The sequence below is a fragment of the Oreochromis niloticus genome, linkage group LG9 (assembly GCF_001858045.2).
Source record: "Oreochromis niloticus isolate F11D_XX linkage group LG9, O_niloticus_UMD_NMBU, whole genome shotgun sequence".
Lineage (NCBI taxonomy): Eukaryota > Metazoa > Chordata > Actinopteri > Cichliformes > Cichlidae > Oreochromis > Oreochromis niloticus.
In genome coordinates this window covers 1,559,998-1,576,036 of record NC_031974.2, presented here as the reverse complement: position 1 = coordinate 1,576,036, position 16,039 = coordinate 1,559,998, and the positions used below count along the sequence as shown (strand labels likewise).

General features: G+C 39.4%; 1 protein-coding gene across 2 annotated transcripts; it reads left to right on the top strand.

The window, feature by feature from the left end:
• Positions 1–11,664, top strand: LOC102076992 (zinc finger protein 726-like). Of its 2 annotated transcripts, none has more exons than XM_019353570.2 (4): positions 1–41; positions 2,298–2,374; positions 8,635–9,231; positions 9,478–11,664. In XM_019353570.2, exons 2-4 carry the CDS (start codon positions 2,357–2,359, stop codon positions 10,036–10,038), a joined length of 1,176 nt encoding a protein of 391 aa, XP_019209115.1. In that variant the 5' UTR covers positions 1–41; positions 2,298–2,356; the 3' UTR covers positions 10,039–11,664. The 2 variants fall into 2 exon arrangements, with proteins under 2 accessions (XP_019209115.1, XP_013131318.1); XM_013275864.3 differs by lacking the exon at positions 1–41 and adding an exon at positions 711–1,005.
• Positions 11,665–16,039: the final 4,375 nt, after the last annotated feature.

The following is a 16,039-nucleotide window of genomic DNA, read 5'->3' as shown; positions in this document are numbered from 1 at the left end:
TTCATCACGGAGTTTCTCTCGGTTTGTGGGCTCATCTAAAGGTAAGCACCGAGCTAACTTTACTGTGAGTTCAGTTCATGTTGAGTTTAGCTTCTGAATGAGGTCTTCTACTGCTCTCCTCGGTGTCTGTTCACAGTTTGTTGTGAACACGTTGAGAGAAGAGTGAGAGAGTGTTTGGAGAAAAAACACCAACTAATCATTAGCTCAGCATGCTGGGAGAAGTTGAGCGTTTGCTGGCAGAAAGTTGGAGCAGAAAAGTCTTTTCATTGTCCCTGCAGCTGTTTTTCTGCCTGCACCAAACCTCTACAGCCTCATTTCTATTTAAGTGATAACAGGAAATCAGAGCGATCTGCTGCAGTATCAGGGTCACAATAAACTTTATTGTCCAGGTGAACATGTGGCCTGGGACCAGGCTATTTACTGATGGTCCTGCCTGGACCCATTTTCTAAAGAGATAAGCAGCAGATCCCTCTGGTGTCTCTGTCGTTCTCTCTCTCTTTCGTTCCTGTGAGATAGTGTCTCTAACCTTGATGCCTGCTCTCTCTCCCTCTCTTATTCTTTGCTGAAGTTTGAGAGTTGAAAGGTTTTTGGCTCATCAGCAGAAGCAGAATATTTAAAAGCATAGAGTATAATAAGACAAATATATTGTGGTGTTTAATGTGCAGCTCTTGATTTGGGGGGAGAAGAAGAATGTTTTTAATCATGTTGTGGATTGAATGTTGGGTTTTATTTCACTTTGTTTACAGAAGATTTTCAGCTGAATGAAGAAGTTCAGTTCAATTTGATTTTATTTATGTAGCATCAAATCACAACAACAGTTGCCTCAAAGTGTTTTATATTATGAGATAAAGACCCTACACCAGAACACAGAAAGTTCCATAATAAGATGACCCCTATGAGCAAGTGCATTGGTGACAGTGGAAAGGAAAAACTCCCTTTTAACAAGAAGAAATCTCCAGCAAACCAAGCTCAGAGAGGGGCAGCCTTCTGCAGAGACCTGTTGGGGTGAGGAACTGAGAAAGACGTGACAAAGACATGCTGTGACAGAGAACCAGAGATTATTAATAACTAGGAGAACGAATAATTTAAAAATGTCTTAAAAATGAAGATACCTTATTCCAGTCTTCAGTGGTCTAATGGCGGTGCTTCATGGCCCAGGCAGTACTTATCTTAGCTCGAGGATTGAAGTCTTCTCTTGGTCTGTCTCTCTTCCATTGTTAAATCCCTTTTCTTGCCATTTTTGTTGCAACACACTACTTTCTGCAGTAAAATGCTGTTCAGCTGGTGCTCATGGGGGTATGGTACCACAGTGTGTTCCAACACTGCTTTTATGCAGACACAGGGGGCTGGAAATAATCCAGAAAAGTTGAAACACCTGTAGGAATTACTGACCAGTAGTGTATATTTTTACTTTTTTAAATATGGAAATATTTAATACAATTATACTAACACTACTAAAGTCCTGAAACAAATGTGGTGTAATGCACCCCAAGCCCCCCTTTAGATTCACCCCTGATGTTCAAAGGCATCACTGTCATATAATGTAGGGCTGCTGTTGTCAGCCTTCAGCAAGCCTCCTGATTTAAACACTATCAAACCAAGTTAACAATTCATCTGCAAAGTTTATTTCAATAAGGAGAGATCCCTTTGAAGACTTGAATAGCGTGGGAACGTGGTGGGCATGTAAATAGAAAAGCAGCTGAACACCTAGGTCACCAAACAGATGACTGATTACAGATCTTCCTTATTGAACTTGCGCATAAGCATCATTTTCACTTCTGTAGATTATTAACATGAAGAAATACGTTACATGCCTTAAAGTATGACATCATCATCATCACTCCTGTAGAAAAAGTGGGGACTGCATGGGTTTAATGTAAAATTTTATTATCATGTTCTAGTAGATCTGTTTCATTGCATGTCTGTATTTAGTCACAAATATGAGTAAAACAGTCACGAAACTGTAGAAGAATTTTTTCATTGTATGCTAACATACACCCTTCCTTGTCCTATGCATATGTTATGCCCTTATGTTAACCCCGCGACCCCTGCATGTAGCAGAAGTGAAGGCATGTAGGAGATTGCCAATGAATGAAGTATCCTGCTTGTACAGCGCTCCAGCAGTGTGACTTGTTTCATTTAATGCACTAAATTTCCACAACGAAACGCTTACATGTCGACAACTGAGAGCTACAGAGTTAAAGTAGTCATGGAAGCAAATTTTTTTATGAACAAGTTACTTGATGAATCGCTGCAGCTCAAGTGGAATCCTAATAAAGATCTGTTTTGTGTCCCAGCCGATCACCGCTGAGCAGCAGAGGAACCTTTTCAGCCGCTTGGACTCAGCTCAGTCACGATGGATTCAACACAAAAGGTGAGGAAGAAACTTTGTCAGCTGCTGCTGTGTGATTAGGATTATAACTAGCACCAGATTTAGCCTTGTTCCTACATGCATTACTGAAATTCAAACAACAAGACGTGTAAAGATTTTTTTTTACACGAGAAGTTTTTTACAGAACACTGAAACAAATGTTCTGTTAATCAGTTTTATATTAAAGCCACAATTCTTAATATAAGAAATTTTCCAATACACATTTTTCTTCTGTAATGTCATTTTCATTGTGGTTCTCACATCTCACATTCCAGTGCATTACTTTACAAGACATTACACTCAGACTTGCAAGAGTTTAAAACAAAGCAATTACTGGAGAGCCAGTCACTATTCCCTCAACTAGGCTAGAAGCTCATTTATCTGATGAGCCTTTAAAGACGTGCACAGCTGGATGTCATCTGCATAAAATTGAGAAAGGCCAGAAAAAGAAGTGTCAGTACAAGTGGGACACATGGGTCAAAGGAAAGACAGTGTACAGGAAACAGTGGGCAAATAAAGGCAACTGGAAGAAATTAAGTAGGCAAATTATCTAGGATTCAATTAGGCAATACAGGGTTAAAATCAGCCATGTAACTTATAGGAAAGCATATGCCGTATAAGTTTTTAAATAAACTGCAAACACTTGATGGGTGTCTTTTGATTTGGTTAAATCACATGCTGCAGCATGGAGAGAGCTCTCTGGTCAAACACCAAAGTAGTCTCTAAATATGCGCCGCCCTCATGTCTTATAAACACACAACAAGAGCGATTTTACAAGAGCGATTTATTTATTTGCCCATGGATAAGTTTGGCAATAATGTTGGTTGAAGATAAGAGAAGCAGTCAACGGAAATAAATAATAGCGCTGTTTTAACGGCAACCTCTTCCAGCTGCGAGCAAATGCTCCCTCCTCAAAGTGCGCCTCCTCAAATCAGCGAATCACAAAGGCAGTAGCCTATGTTCAGAAAAAAACTAAAGCATTTTATTAAATTTTTTTAAAAACCCACAATGGTTGAGAGGGAAACAAAGAGAAACTGGCTTTTCCCCCCACTATAACTGTGTTTATGGGCCGTTACAGTGTTTATCCCTCTTACATGACCAAACAACAAATACAAAAATAAACAAGTTGAAAATCAAAATGTCTCTTTCAGCGAACATTAAAAAATCTCACACCCAATGTTACATCTTTTGTGCGATTTGGCACATCTAAAATAAATAACTAAATTAATGAATAATCCCAAAAGTAGCTACATTAATAGTAATAAAACAAGAAAAGAAGGTAAAATATTCCGTGCGCAAATATATCGCCTATCGTCATTTTATTGGACTGACGAATGTCAGCTGGAAAAATTTTACATATCGCCCAACCTTACATAGCACAAAAAGTAAGGAAATTTGTGTTTGGTGCATTCTGTCTTTGGGGTAACAATGCTTCTGGGCAATAAATCCTGTTTATTTCCCCTGAAATGGAAGAAACTGCATTCTTGGGTTGAGCAGCAGAGTTGAGTATGTTGCTTAGTAACATGAAAAAATTTCCAAAACTTTGCCAAACTTCTTCTGTGCTGTTTATCGGAGGACTGAAGTCTGAAGAAACAAGATCTGGATAAATTTAACAGTTAATATATTTAACAAACAGAACACTGTTCTGAGGGACCTCAGAAGAATGAAGAACCAGGCACAGCCACAGCAAGATCACTCAGATTGCTGCCTATCTCCAGGAGACAGGGGGGGCCCACCCTTAACCCTATAATGCCATTTGTGTCATATTTGATACATGAGTTCCTGAGAGGAAAAACTGTAAAACATATTCTATAATTTCAAAATGTTATGGACAAATGTCTCCTTTTTTTGTCTAAAATTAATATTGTTGTTAACAAAAAGTTGCCAAAAATGCCCAATGTATCAAATGCGATACAAAACATATATCATAAACAGCATGATATCCCAAAAACATTTTTGTGGATTTTGTTAGAAGGGTTAATAAACATCTCAGTTCCAGCAAGTCAGAATTTCCTGGCTATTTCTTGATGGATTGGGTCTAGGGCTGCCACGATTAGTCGACTAGTCACGATTACATCGGCTATCAAAATTGTTGACGACTAATTTAATAGTCAATGTATCATTTGAAACTTTGTAAGCTCCTGAAAGACACAGGAATAAGTAATAGGATTTAAGAGTGTAAACAGAAGATGGCAGCAATGCATCTACAAGGATGCCAACTGTTGTTAAACACAGAAGAAGAAGAAGCAGTCTCCGGTATCATAGCCGTGTCCAAATCCAGGAGCCTCATCCTTCGGAGGCTGCATTTGTAGGCCGATTACTTGACATGACTCAACAAAGGCTGTCCAAATTGGAAGACTCCTCCAAATGCGGCCGACAAATGCGTCCTGCTTTTCCCCATATTTTAAGGATGGGTCGGGTGTATCCTTTGCAAGGCTCGCAAAATTTCAAAATCTCTGGTAGCCCTTCGGGCAGGCATTCTTCAGTTTTTGGTAGCCCAAAATAAATTTAAGCAGCCCGAATAAAAAAGAAAGCAATTTTTTTTTTTAATGTTTTGTTTCCGTTACAATATTATACATCAAAGTATAATATTGTATCGGAAACAAAAATTAATCAAAAAAATACAAATACAAATCACAACAACTGTATAAAAATTACAACCATCAACTCAAATACTTGGTTCTAATTGAACAGAAATTTCTATGAACTTGTAAGAACTGTGTAGAACATGAATCAGTCTGTGTCAGATCCTGAATTTGAAATTTCCACTGAAGTCAAGGGTAAGAGGTAAGTGGAACTAGGACATTTGCTTTTTGAAGTTTGCAAAGACTGCTAAATTTTGCCAATGGTAGTTCACTCTTTGCAACATAGCACGCTGTTCTAAACAGATTTTTCAGGAGCTCTTGTTGTGCTTGGTTTATTTTTAGTATGTTTTTTGCAATTGCTGTTTGTTCTGGGAAAGATATTGCAGACTGGGCAATAATGCATTTCTTGTATTTCTCATGAAATATTTCTCACCTTTCGCGCGATCGCAAAATGAAAGTGAAAGCAAAAAACAAGCGCAAATTCAAGCGCGATTTCAATATGTCACATATTGACAGTGGCTCATCGATGCCAATGACATAATTACTCAGCTACACTGGCGAAAGAATGCAAAAGCATTGACATATACTTTCCCTTCCTATGATAGCCCGACGGGCAGGGCTGAGGTAGATTTTGGTAGCCCGACTGGAAAAATCGCTGCCCCGGGACGTCGGGCTAGCGATTTTGCGAGCCCTGCTTTGTGGCGCAACCTATCCCTAATTGAAAAAAATGTTATTGTTTGGCTTTATATAATATTTTTTTAAACAGGGTAAGCCCCAGCCACCGTTCTCTATGGGCAGTTGTAATATTTTGTATTGTATTCTGGGTCATTTCATTTGCCATATAAATCTAGAGATAGCTTTATCCCATTCAAAAATATCTTTTTGGTTAATCTGGCGTGCTAGAGTCTGAAACAATTATAGAAATCTTGGTAAAACATTAATTTTGTTGGTTTCTATTCTAGAGCTTATGCTCTAGAATTTAAGTTCCTCTTTGACTCGTTGATATAAATGGTTGTAATTTTTGTCAAATAGTCTTTTTGTATCTTTAGTAAGTGTTGTCCCCAGGTATTTAATTGATCCTGTTCCATTTCAGTGGTTGTGCTTGTTTGAGTTTTTCAGATGGACTATAATTATAAATAAGGGCATCAGTTTTACTTAGATTCATTTTATATCCTGTCATTGGGCCAATGTTTTTAAGACGGTTCATTACCTCCGGCAGAGACTCCTCAGGTGTTTTTAGGTATAAAAGTACATCATTGGCATAGCATGCTATTTTGTGTTCCACATAATTTTTTTGTAACACCTGTAATGTTTCAGTTTTGCCTTATATACTGGGCTAGTGGCTCCAGAAATATAGCAAAGAAAAGAGGAGACCAGGCACAGCTCTCACTCCTCTCTCCAATGTTAGAGGTTGAGTTAGGTGACCATTAATCCTAAGCTTTGCAGTTAGATTTCATATAACGCCTGTACATTGTTCATCACCAGCTCATTAAAACCAAAATTATGCAAAACTCTATATAGGTATTGCCAACAAGCCGAGTCAAATGCCTTTCCAGCGTCAAGGCTTAGGATCACTGCCTGTTCTGTATGTTGTTGTATTTAGTTCATTATGTGTAAAGCGTGTCTTGCATTACGTTTGACGTTTATGTATAAAGACAGCTTGATCATTATGCATCAGGTTAGTGAGTATTTTTTCCATTCGTTTTGTCATAATGGATGTATAGATACAGTAATCTACATTAAGTACAGAAATTGGCCTTAGGACCCACATTCTTTCTTATCCTTGGCCTTCTTCGGTATGAGAGAGATAATTGCTTCTTTCCAGGTAGGTGGGATTTGTGCCTTTTCAAGTGCCCAATTGCATGTTTTTCTCAGTATAAGGATAAGATCCTCTTTGAATGCTTCATAGAATTCGGATGTGAACCCATGACTTCCTGGCGATTTATTAGCTTTCAGCTTTCTCATGGCATTTTGTAACTCCTTTACCATTATTTCAGAGGCTAGTTGTTTATTCTGGTCTTCATTCATGACAGGTAAATTGAGAGTTTCAAGAAATATGTCCATTTGATCAATTCTGACATCTGTAGTTTTAGAAAAGAGTTGTTTATAAAAGGTTTCCAAGACAGACTGGATCTTGTCCTGCTTACTATCTATTATGTTTTTTCTGGGGATCAATTATTTTGTATATTGTATTGTCTGCTGGACGTTTCTAAAGTTTCCATGCCAATAATTTTGTAAATTTAGAGCCGTTTTTGTAATATCTTTGTCTAGAAAATAGCATCTTTTTTTTTCAATTTCCCAAGTGTATATTAAGTAAATTTCATTTCTTAGTTTCTTAATTTGTTCTACTGTAGTTGGAGTTTGGTTTTGTGCATGGCTGCTTTCTAGCTGCCTCAGCTGTTTTTAATGAGTCCTGTAGTTTTTCCTGGTAAAGTTTCTTTTTCCCTGAGGCAGCTGCAATAATTTTTCCTCTTAATACTGCCTTTCCTGCATCCCACAGTATCGGTCGGGACACCTGTTCATTATCATTTTCTTTCATGTACATTTGAATTCCAGTCCATTTCTTTCCTAAAATTAGCACTGTTAAGTAGGCTGGGGTTAAATCTCCATATTATATCTCTTTTGTTTTCCTGTAAGTAGGGCTGTTCGATATAACAATATATATTGGATGACGATATAAAAACATCTATTGTTTCATTTTACACTATCGTTTGTTTCGTGGTGTCGCAAAATAAACTGTTTACGGCAATATTTTTTTCATCATTGTTCCCCCTGTCCAAATCACGGACAAACAGTATCCGACAGTTGTTTATGTTTTGAACCCATTTTGCACAGAGAGGCATTTTTGAAAAATGTATTGATAATCACACAGTGACATCTCTGCCTTTCTACATGGAGGGACAGTAACTGCGTGGGTATATGTGAGTGTGTAAAACCTGAAGATAGTCAGATTTTTTTTGGGGGGGGGGTGAAGATTTTTCTTGTCAAACAAAGGGGGGGGCCTAGCAAAAAAAAATTTGGGAACCACTGCTTTAGACGGACAAATCATCAACTCTATTATCTTATTGTAAAAAGAAAAAGGTACTGCCATGTGGAATATATACGTTAATCAAAGTGAAATCAGATCCTTCTATCTTTCCCCTGACTAGAGTATATCTACCCTCCTCATCTTTTTCTTCGGACTGTCTGGACTTTTTTAAGAACCCTTTAAGTCTTGGGTCATGGACACCCTTTTGATCCTCTACCTAATCGTCAAAGGTAAGCTGTGAAAATGGGCATGGATCACAATCAGCCAAGGTTTTGGTGAAGGTCCGATTACATAGAGTATCAGTACAGGGTCCATGGGAACACTTTGCTCTTAGAACTGAAGAAGCTTCTCGGATTAGAGATGAAACGTCTTCAAGGAAACTTAAAGAAGTCCAGGCGCTTTTCTTTCCAAGCTCTTTAGACAACGATGACCTGGAGGACTGAGAGCCTTCACAAACATATCGTCCTCTTTCTTTTGATCTAGTCACTGTTTCTGTATTTATAACAAATATTTTAGGGAATCATCTAAAATTCTAGTGGCAGTTGGCATCTTCAACATATTTCTTCGACGGTGAAAGTGTTAATGGAGGGAGGTTCAGTTTGTTTGAGGACTGCATTTCACTCACTGCCTCTGTATCTCTGTCACTGCAGGACCAACATGGAGAGAGAAGTCAGTGCTCTCAGGAGGCCGACAAACCTCACAGAAGAAAGGCAGAGGAAACATACAGCTGTGACGAGTGTGGGAAGGATTTTATTGGGCAGTCCAACCTGAAATGTCATCAACTCATCCACACTGAAGAGAGACAATTTAGCTGTGACTTGTGTGAAAAATCTTTTACTAAGCCTGAACACTTAAAAACACACCAACTCATACACTGCAACGTTAAAGCGCTCAGCTGCGATCAGTGCGGCAGAGTTTTCACTCAGTGTAGCAGCTCACCGATGTATCAAGTTACCCACCCTGGAATTAAGGTGGAGGACTGTGACATGTGTGGAAAAACTTTCAGCCAGTTAGGATACCAAAATATACAACTACCCATTCACACTCTACATGGTGATTACTACTGTGATCAATGTGGCAAAAAGTGCGCAACAGACACAGAATTGCACCACCACGTGTTTACACACACTATGGAGAGACCTTATAAATGTGACCTGTGTAATAAGGCTTTTACAACTCTACGGCTCCTGAAAAAACACCAACAGATCCACAGTAGAAAGAAACTCTACAAGTGCAGTTACTGTGAGGTATGTATTTTTCCTCGTTTATTTATTTTGACCTCAATTGACAGGACAGAAAGAAAACAAGAAAATGACGAACAGGAAACTGTTTCGAAAAATTCTGTAAAATAAACTGTGTTTGCCTGTTAGGGATTATACTGCATATAACGGCAGTGCTGGGCAGTTCATCAAATTCTAATGTGCTATTTATTAATTCTTGCAAAAATGTTGAAGGAATTCCCTGACTTACACTGTCTTTGTGTCTTTGTTTAGAAGCAGAGCGACACAGATGGATCCACTTCTCAACCCTGTCATCGCTGTGGTGGTGGGAAAGCGTTTCGTTGTGACCTTTGTGGAAAAACTTTCAATCAGCAGCGGTGCCTAAAATTACATCAGCGTAGACACACTGGAGATAAAATGAACTACTGCAAAGAATGTGGGAAAGGCTTCCCCACACCGAGTGAATTAAAAATACATGAACTCTGTCACAGTGGGGTTAAAAAGCACGTCTGTGACCAATGTGGGTCATCCTTCACCACTGCATGTGACCTTAAAAAGCATAAACGAGTCCACACAGGAGAGAAACCATACACGTGCAGACACTGTGACAAGAGCTTTTCACAATCAAGTTGTCGTAACCTTCATGAGAGTACACACGTTAAAGGGAACTTTAGCTGTGACCAGTGTGACAAAAGCTTCATGAATCTCAGTTCATACTCCAAACACAAGCGATCCCACGCTGTTAATAAACTGTTTCACTGTTACCAATGTGCAAAAACATTCACTTCATTATCAGCTCTGCACAACCATCGGCGTGATCATGCAGGACTGTGATCACTGTCATCACTGGATCACAATGAATCTGAAGAGACAGAAAGATCCTCTTCTGGTTTTAGGGTCAGACTTAAAAACCTTGAGATCAGGCTCCACAGAGTTCAGATGGAGTCTCCTGTAAAGAGTGTCAGCTGATGTCACACTTGGATCTGATGAGGTAGCTCTGATTTGTGGAGCTGCAGTGAATAAACCTGGATGTTACATTTATGAAGCTGCAAGTAAAGATATGCACATCAAGTTTTTTTTTCCTTTGAGGGATTTTAATATTCTAAAATGTTATCCCTGTTACATTTTAATCTTTGTTCTCTTAGGATATAGTAGTGTTGTACTTTTTACTGTATTATTGAAGTTATAGGAATATATTTTATTTTATACTACCAAACTGATATTGTTTCAAAACCGCAGATGTGCATAGAAACATTATTTTTTTACATTTCATTTTAACTTCTTGCTTTTTTCCCAAATCTAACTTGTTTTCTGAAGCAACAACAACTGCTGTGACTTTGTGTCCAGAAAAAAGAAACTCAAGCTAAATTGGTGTTGGGCTGTACTTCCATGTAATACCAGTTTGTACCAGAAGGAGGAGCAGTGAGTCAGTGTAACCATTATTTAATCAGTCAAAGAACACATTCTTATAGGGCTTTGGAGTTGACGTAACGCTGCAATGGATTGTGGGAGCGTGGCGCCATTTGAGAAGGCCACGAATCAAAACAAACGCACTGTGTTGGAAGGACGACTGCCAGAACCATGCTTAAAATCAGCTCAAAAGTCAAAGGGCTGTATCGAGAGCGATTGAGCCCGGATGCCAAGAGACGGTACTTGGAAACGATAGCATGCATTGGTAATGTGGACCCATATGAAATACGGCAGTGGAGTAGAAACCCTGAAGACCTACCGCCATTGTCCTACCCTAATACCTTGTCTGTGGAGTCAATGCATACATGGCGAATCATTTTCGGAATTATAAATCCCTGGAGGCGCACATCTAATTCACAAACGGTTGGGTACAAGATTTGGCCGTTTTTAAGCCTCCACGTTGTGAGTAGGTTGACCATATGACCAAGATACAGCCAGAGGTCGCACATCACATTGACTTCTCCTCAGCAGCTGCCCCAAAAATTGCTCTAGATGAGAACATAAACACACCGTCTGCAGTGAAAGGCAAAAGGAGCCGTCCGCAAAAAAGGCAAATTTCACTTGCTAGTCTGGAGGAGTTGTCACCGATAAGCTACTCTATAAACAGAACATAGTTCTGCTGGATCACACGTTAGGATGTTTGAGCCTATAAAGAGCAATATGAATTTCTTTAGAACATACTGAAATGAAAATGTCGGGAGCACACCAACAAAAAATAATGGCAGAGAACTCGATATCAGCTCGTCTCACCGCTGCTATCCAAGCCTGACGTCTTTGTTTGGTAACATACGTGAGATCCCTCGCGTTGCTTCCAGCAGGGGAAACGATAAAAAGAGCCCATTTTTCAGCTTATTCCCTTCCCGATCGTGCGATCTAACATTGCAACCGACAACACAGCAAGTGCGAGCCATAGCTGATGTTTCCATATGCTGTTGCTCCTGTAGCCGTTTGTTTGGCCTACTAATATGGCGGCTCGACCCCAAATCGTGACCACGCCCCCTCATGTGACGTCACGCTCCAAAGCCCTATTCACAGTTGCAGCAAAGAATTGTTAAAAGTAAAAAACAGCAGCACACATCAGGACCATTTTAAAAGATTACGGATTACTTCTTTTTTTTTTTTTAAAGTTAATTCAAATTCTATTTAACTTCTACTTTTGGCTCCTCCTTTCATTTTAGTGTATTTACTGTATCCTTGAAGTCCAAATGTTGTTTTATGATCCACATGTTCTGGAGCTGTTGATTTCTGCTTGTTGATTTTAAGTTTGTATTGTCAAAGCATTAGTTAAATTTGATTAATTCTGTGTAAAGTTCTTGTTATTAAACAGTTCGGTATGAAAATAAAGAACTGATCTCACAACAAATAGCTGGAGTCATGATTTTAGATTCAAACTAATTTAACTGTTTTCAGTGGGACAGGTGGAGGTTTATTCAGATGAGGAGATTTGGCTGTTCTCCACTCCACTCCACTCCACTCCACAATGCTAAAAGGATGAGGTTTCCTTCAAAAGTGCAATTAAAATGTGTTAAAACAAACTACTGTAATGAATGTGGGAGAGGCTTCCCCACCCCAAGTGAATTAAAACGACATGAACTCTGTCACAGTGAGGTTAAAAAGCACCTCTGTGACCAGTGTGGGTCATCCTCTGTCATCTTAAAAACCATAAATGAATCCACACAGTAGAGAAACCATACAAGTGCAGGTACTGTGACAAAAGCTTCTCATGTTCATCTGGTTGTAACATGAATAGAATAGAATTCAACTTTATTTTCATTGCACGTCACAAGTACAAAGCACCGAAATGTACAAACTGCACACAATATACATACACACACACACACACATATATATATATATGTACACACACGTACATATATACATAATTACCCCGCCCCTGCATGTGGTCTGTTCTTTGAGGGTCCTGTGCAGTATCTTAGCTGTTCAGAGATCTGTGATGTTGTTCCTGGGAAGGCTGTACCAGTGGCTGTCCAAGTTGCAAGCTTTTTTTTTCCTTTGTGGTATTTCAAAAATTGTATTTTCCTGGTTCTTGGTATTTTTTTGTATTTGTGCTGTCGTGACAAGCCTGCTGTAATCAGCACCGTCCAGCTTCACTCATTTTCTCCTGCATTGTAGCTATTGGCAGTTGCCCTTTTGTTGGTCCATGGGATGAGAAACACAAACAAGATCTGATTTTGTAGGAAACACCACAGATTGTTACTCTGCATGGTATTTCCCTGGACTCCAGTTCTACTGTAAAGTACAATTTTTGACACAAACTTCAAGTTGGATATTAGACACATCTCAGGGACCGCCTTCTTTCATTGGGATATCCATTTCATCAGATCTTGACTGCTTTAATTTAATCTGGATGTCCAAATAAGGCTTTGAAATAACTTTTTAGGTTGATTTAATAATCATTAAATGAGAAGTCTGGAGAGCAGAAAATCCTGGTGGGATGACAGTCTCAGCTGTACTAACTGATATTGCCACACTAACATGCTTAAACTACAGTAGCTGCTTTTGGCTGTTCCCTTGTTCCACAGATTTCTTTGGGTAGTTTTTATTTTTAATGCCGGATGCTCTCCCTAAAGCACATCCAAAGGCATTTGTCTCTTTCCTCAGTGGAAACAGTGATCTTCTGATGTGTGAACTATTATGGCATTGGAACCACCAGAAATACACTCATGGAAAAATGTATCACCATTCAAAGTGTGTTAGCCTGCTGACCTCCAAAAGTTGATTCTGTTCATCTGGATGTTTTCAGTGGGAGAAACGTTTCGTCACTCATCCAAGTGACTTCTCCAGTCTCAGCTGACTGCAGGTTTCCCCAAATCTTATAAACAGTACATTTGCATAATGACTGAAACCAATCATTATGTATAGTCATTATAGTCATTATAAGATTGGGAAAACCTGCAGTCAGCTGAGACTGAAGAAGTCACTTGGATGAGTGACGAAACGTTTCTCCCACTGAAAACATCCAGATGAACAGAATCAACTTTTGGAGATTTACTTTCCTGGATGATTGAGAATGCATCAAGACGTTAGCCTGCTGACATTAATATGTGTCAAAGCACTACGTATGGGAGCAATTTTCACACGGTATTCCTTAGATTATCTCAGAGGTTACATTCTGGGACCCCCGTGATTGGTGAAAATCTGCATAGTAGAAATCAGATCTTTATTTTATTTTATTTATTTTTTTTATAAATTGTAAGCCATAAAAACCCTCCCCACTTTCTTATACACCCAATTATAACCCTGTTAAATTTTTTGGCAAGGGAAATTTTCATTTTGCTGCAAAAATAATGGAAAAATTAATGCCTTTAGGCCACAGAAAGCCCTACAGAAATCTACATTATTAAATTCCTTTAAATTACATTATTGTATTTGCTCATTTAGTTATGCAGTAGTTTATTTTGTCTTTTTATTTGTCTTTTCTGTTTTATTGAAACCACTTTATAGAAAGTTACATCAGTTACAATGAACTGTACATACAACCAGTCGCGGTTTTTGATACGGGTGACATGGGCGGTTGCCCGGGGTGGCATCATGATGGGGGGTGGCATCATGGGCATCAGCAAAAAAAAAAAATGCTTGTATTCATGCTGCCCCGACGTCATGCCAGCGAATTTTAGAGATGGCATAGGCATGATCGGTTTTCTGCCGCCCATTTGCTGAGAGGAAGGGCGCCCTCCCTTTGTGAGGTGCGCCTGCTGCTTGTGGCACAGGGAGGAGAGGGCGGGGTGACGGCGATTCTCTGGCTGGCTGGAGTGGCATCTAATAACCAACTTGCAAAATAAAACAAAATAAAAACAAACTAACAGACACAAAAACACCAAACATTATGATACAGACTTATAATTTGCACCGATGGGTTTTCAAAATCCTATAAAGTGAGCGCGAGAGCCCTCGATCATCTCCACTACATACAGTCCAGTATATAGAGAGATGAGACGACGAGGTTTCAGTTACATCAGTGCAAGTAAACAAACAATAAATATAACAACAGTAAGAAAGTAAATATACACTTTAGGACCAGGGGTAAAGGGATCAAAAACAATTTATAATTTACAGTTTGATGACTTAAAGTCTCACACACAACACATCGAAAGGTGAGGGGGCCCGGCTGCTTCCAAATACAGCACATTTCATTCATAATGTTGTAAATCCAAGCCCATTATGTATTCATGATTTGAATCCTGGGTTGTGCGAAATCCCAGAAATAAACCTTAGACAAAGGGAGTGTTCACCAAGGGCACCAAACAGGCTAGGACCGCCACTGCATACAACACAGCAGTTTTAAGAATATTTAACAAGAGCAAGTTTCATTTCGCCCTGGTTTGACAACCACGCTTGGGCACATATTTACCAAAATGCAGCAAACCTTAACTTATCCAGCATCGTTACATGTTCACCCTCACGTGGAAGAAGTAATCTGATTGGCATTGTGGTATATAGCATTTTGAGCAAGTAATCGGTAAACGGTAAACTACTGATTACTTGCTCGACTTGAATTCTCAGGTGGGCAATAGCTCTCGTTTCTTCAACGTCCCTGGCATCAAGTTGACAGTTGCCTTTTTTAAATGCAGTTAACGCAGCTCTTCATCTGTCACTTCTGCACGGGGCTCTCCTTCAGACTCTGCAGCTCCATTACGAAAGCCTGTAAGATACAATATGTGCATACACATAAAGCGTATTCACTTGTCCTGTACGTCTCAGCTTTTGCTCTTCTCTTCTCTCTGGTCTCTCGCTTCACTAAAGGGGAAAGAGGTTGTCACTAGTTCAAATGCCACCAGCTCTGTCCTCACCTGCCGTCCCGGCACCGCCCCCTTGAGCTCACTGCACCACTCCTCCCCTGCAGCTGAGCCAGGGACCACACCTCCATCACAGCCTTCAAGCGCACATTCACATGACTCTCTGCTATTCAAAACACAGTTTATTTGATGTAATATTCAACACTGAACTGTAAATTTAGTCTTTTTCAAGGAAGCAATTTTATTCTTTTATTTTCAAAAAAGCCATATTTTTATACATCTACTGCTACTGTGGAGAACACACATGAGCTTTAAGGCCTGGACAAGTTTGAAACCTTTTGTCCTCCACAGTGGATGAAAGTAAAAGAGGGTATCACTTTATCCAACTCCTACTTTGATACATTTTTCACTCAGCTTTGACGTCTCCAATATCACTGAAATGCAGTCAGATGCACATTTTATGTTTTCGCTTGTTTCTTCACTTTTCCCCGTCTCTCTGTGTTCTGGCCTGTAACATTACACTTGCTGTCTTTAGAACATCTGCCCCGCTTCCTTCAGTCACATGATGGTATGATCCCAGACCTGCTGAGAATTCATGCCTCCAATAA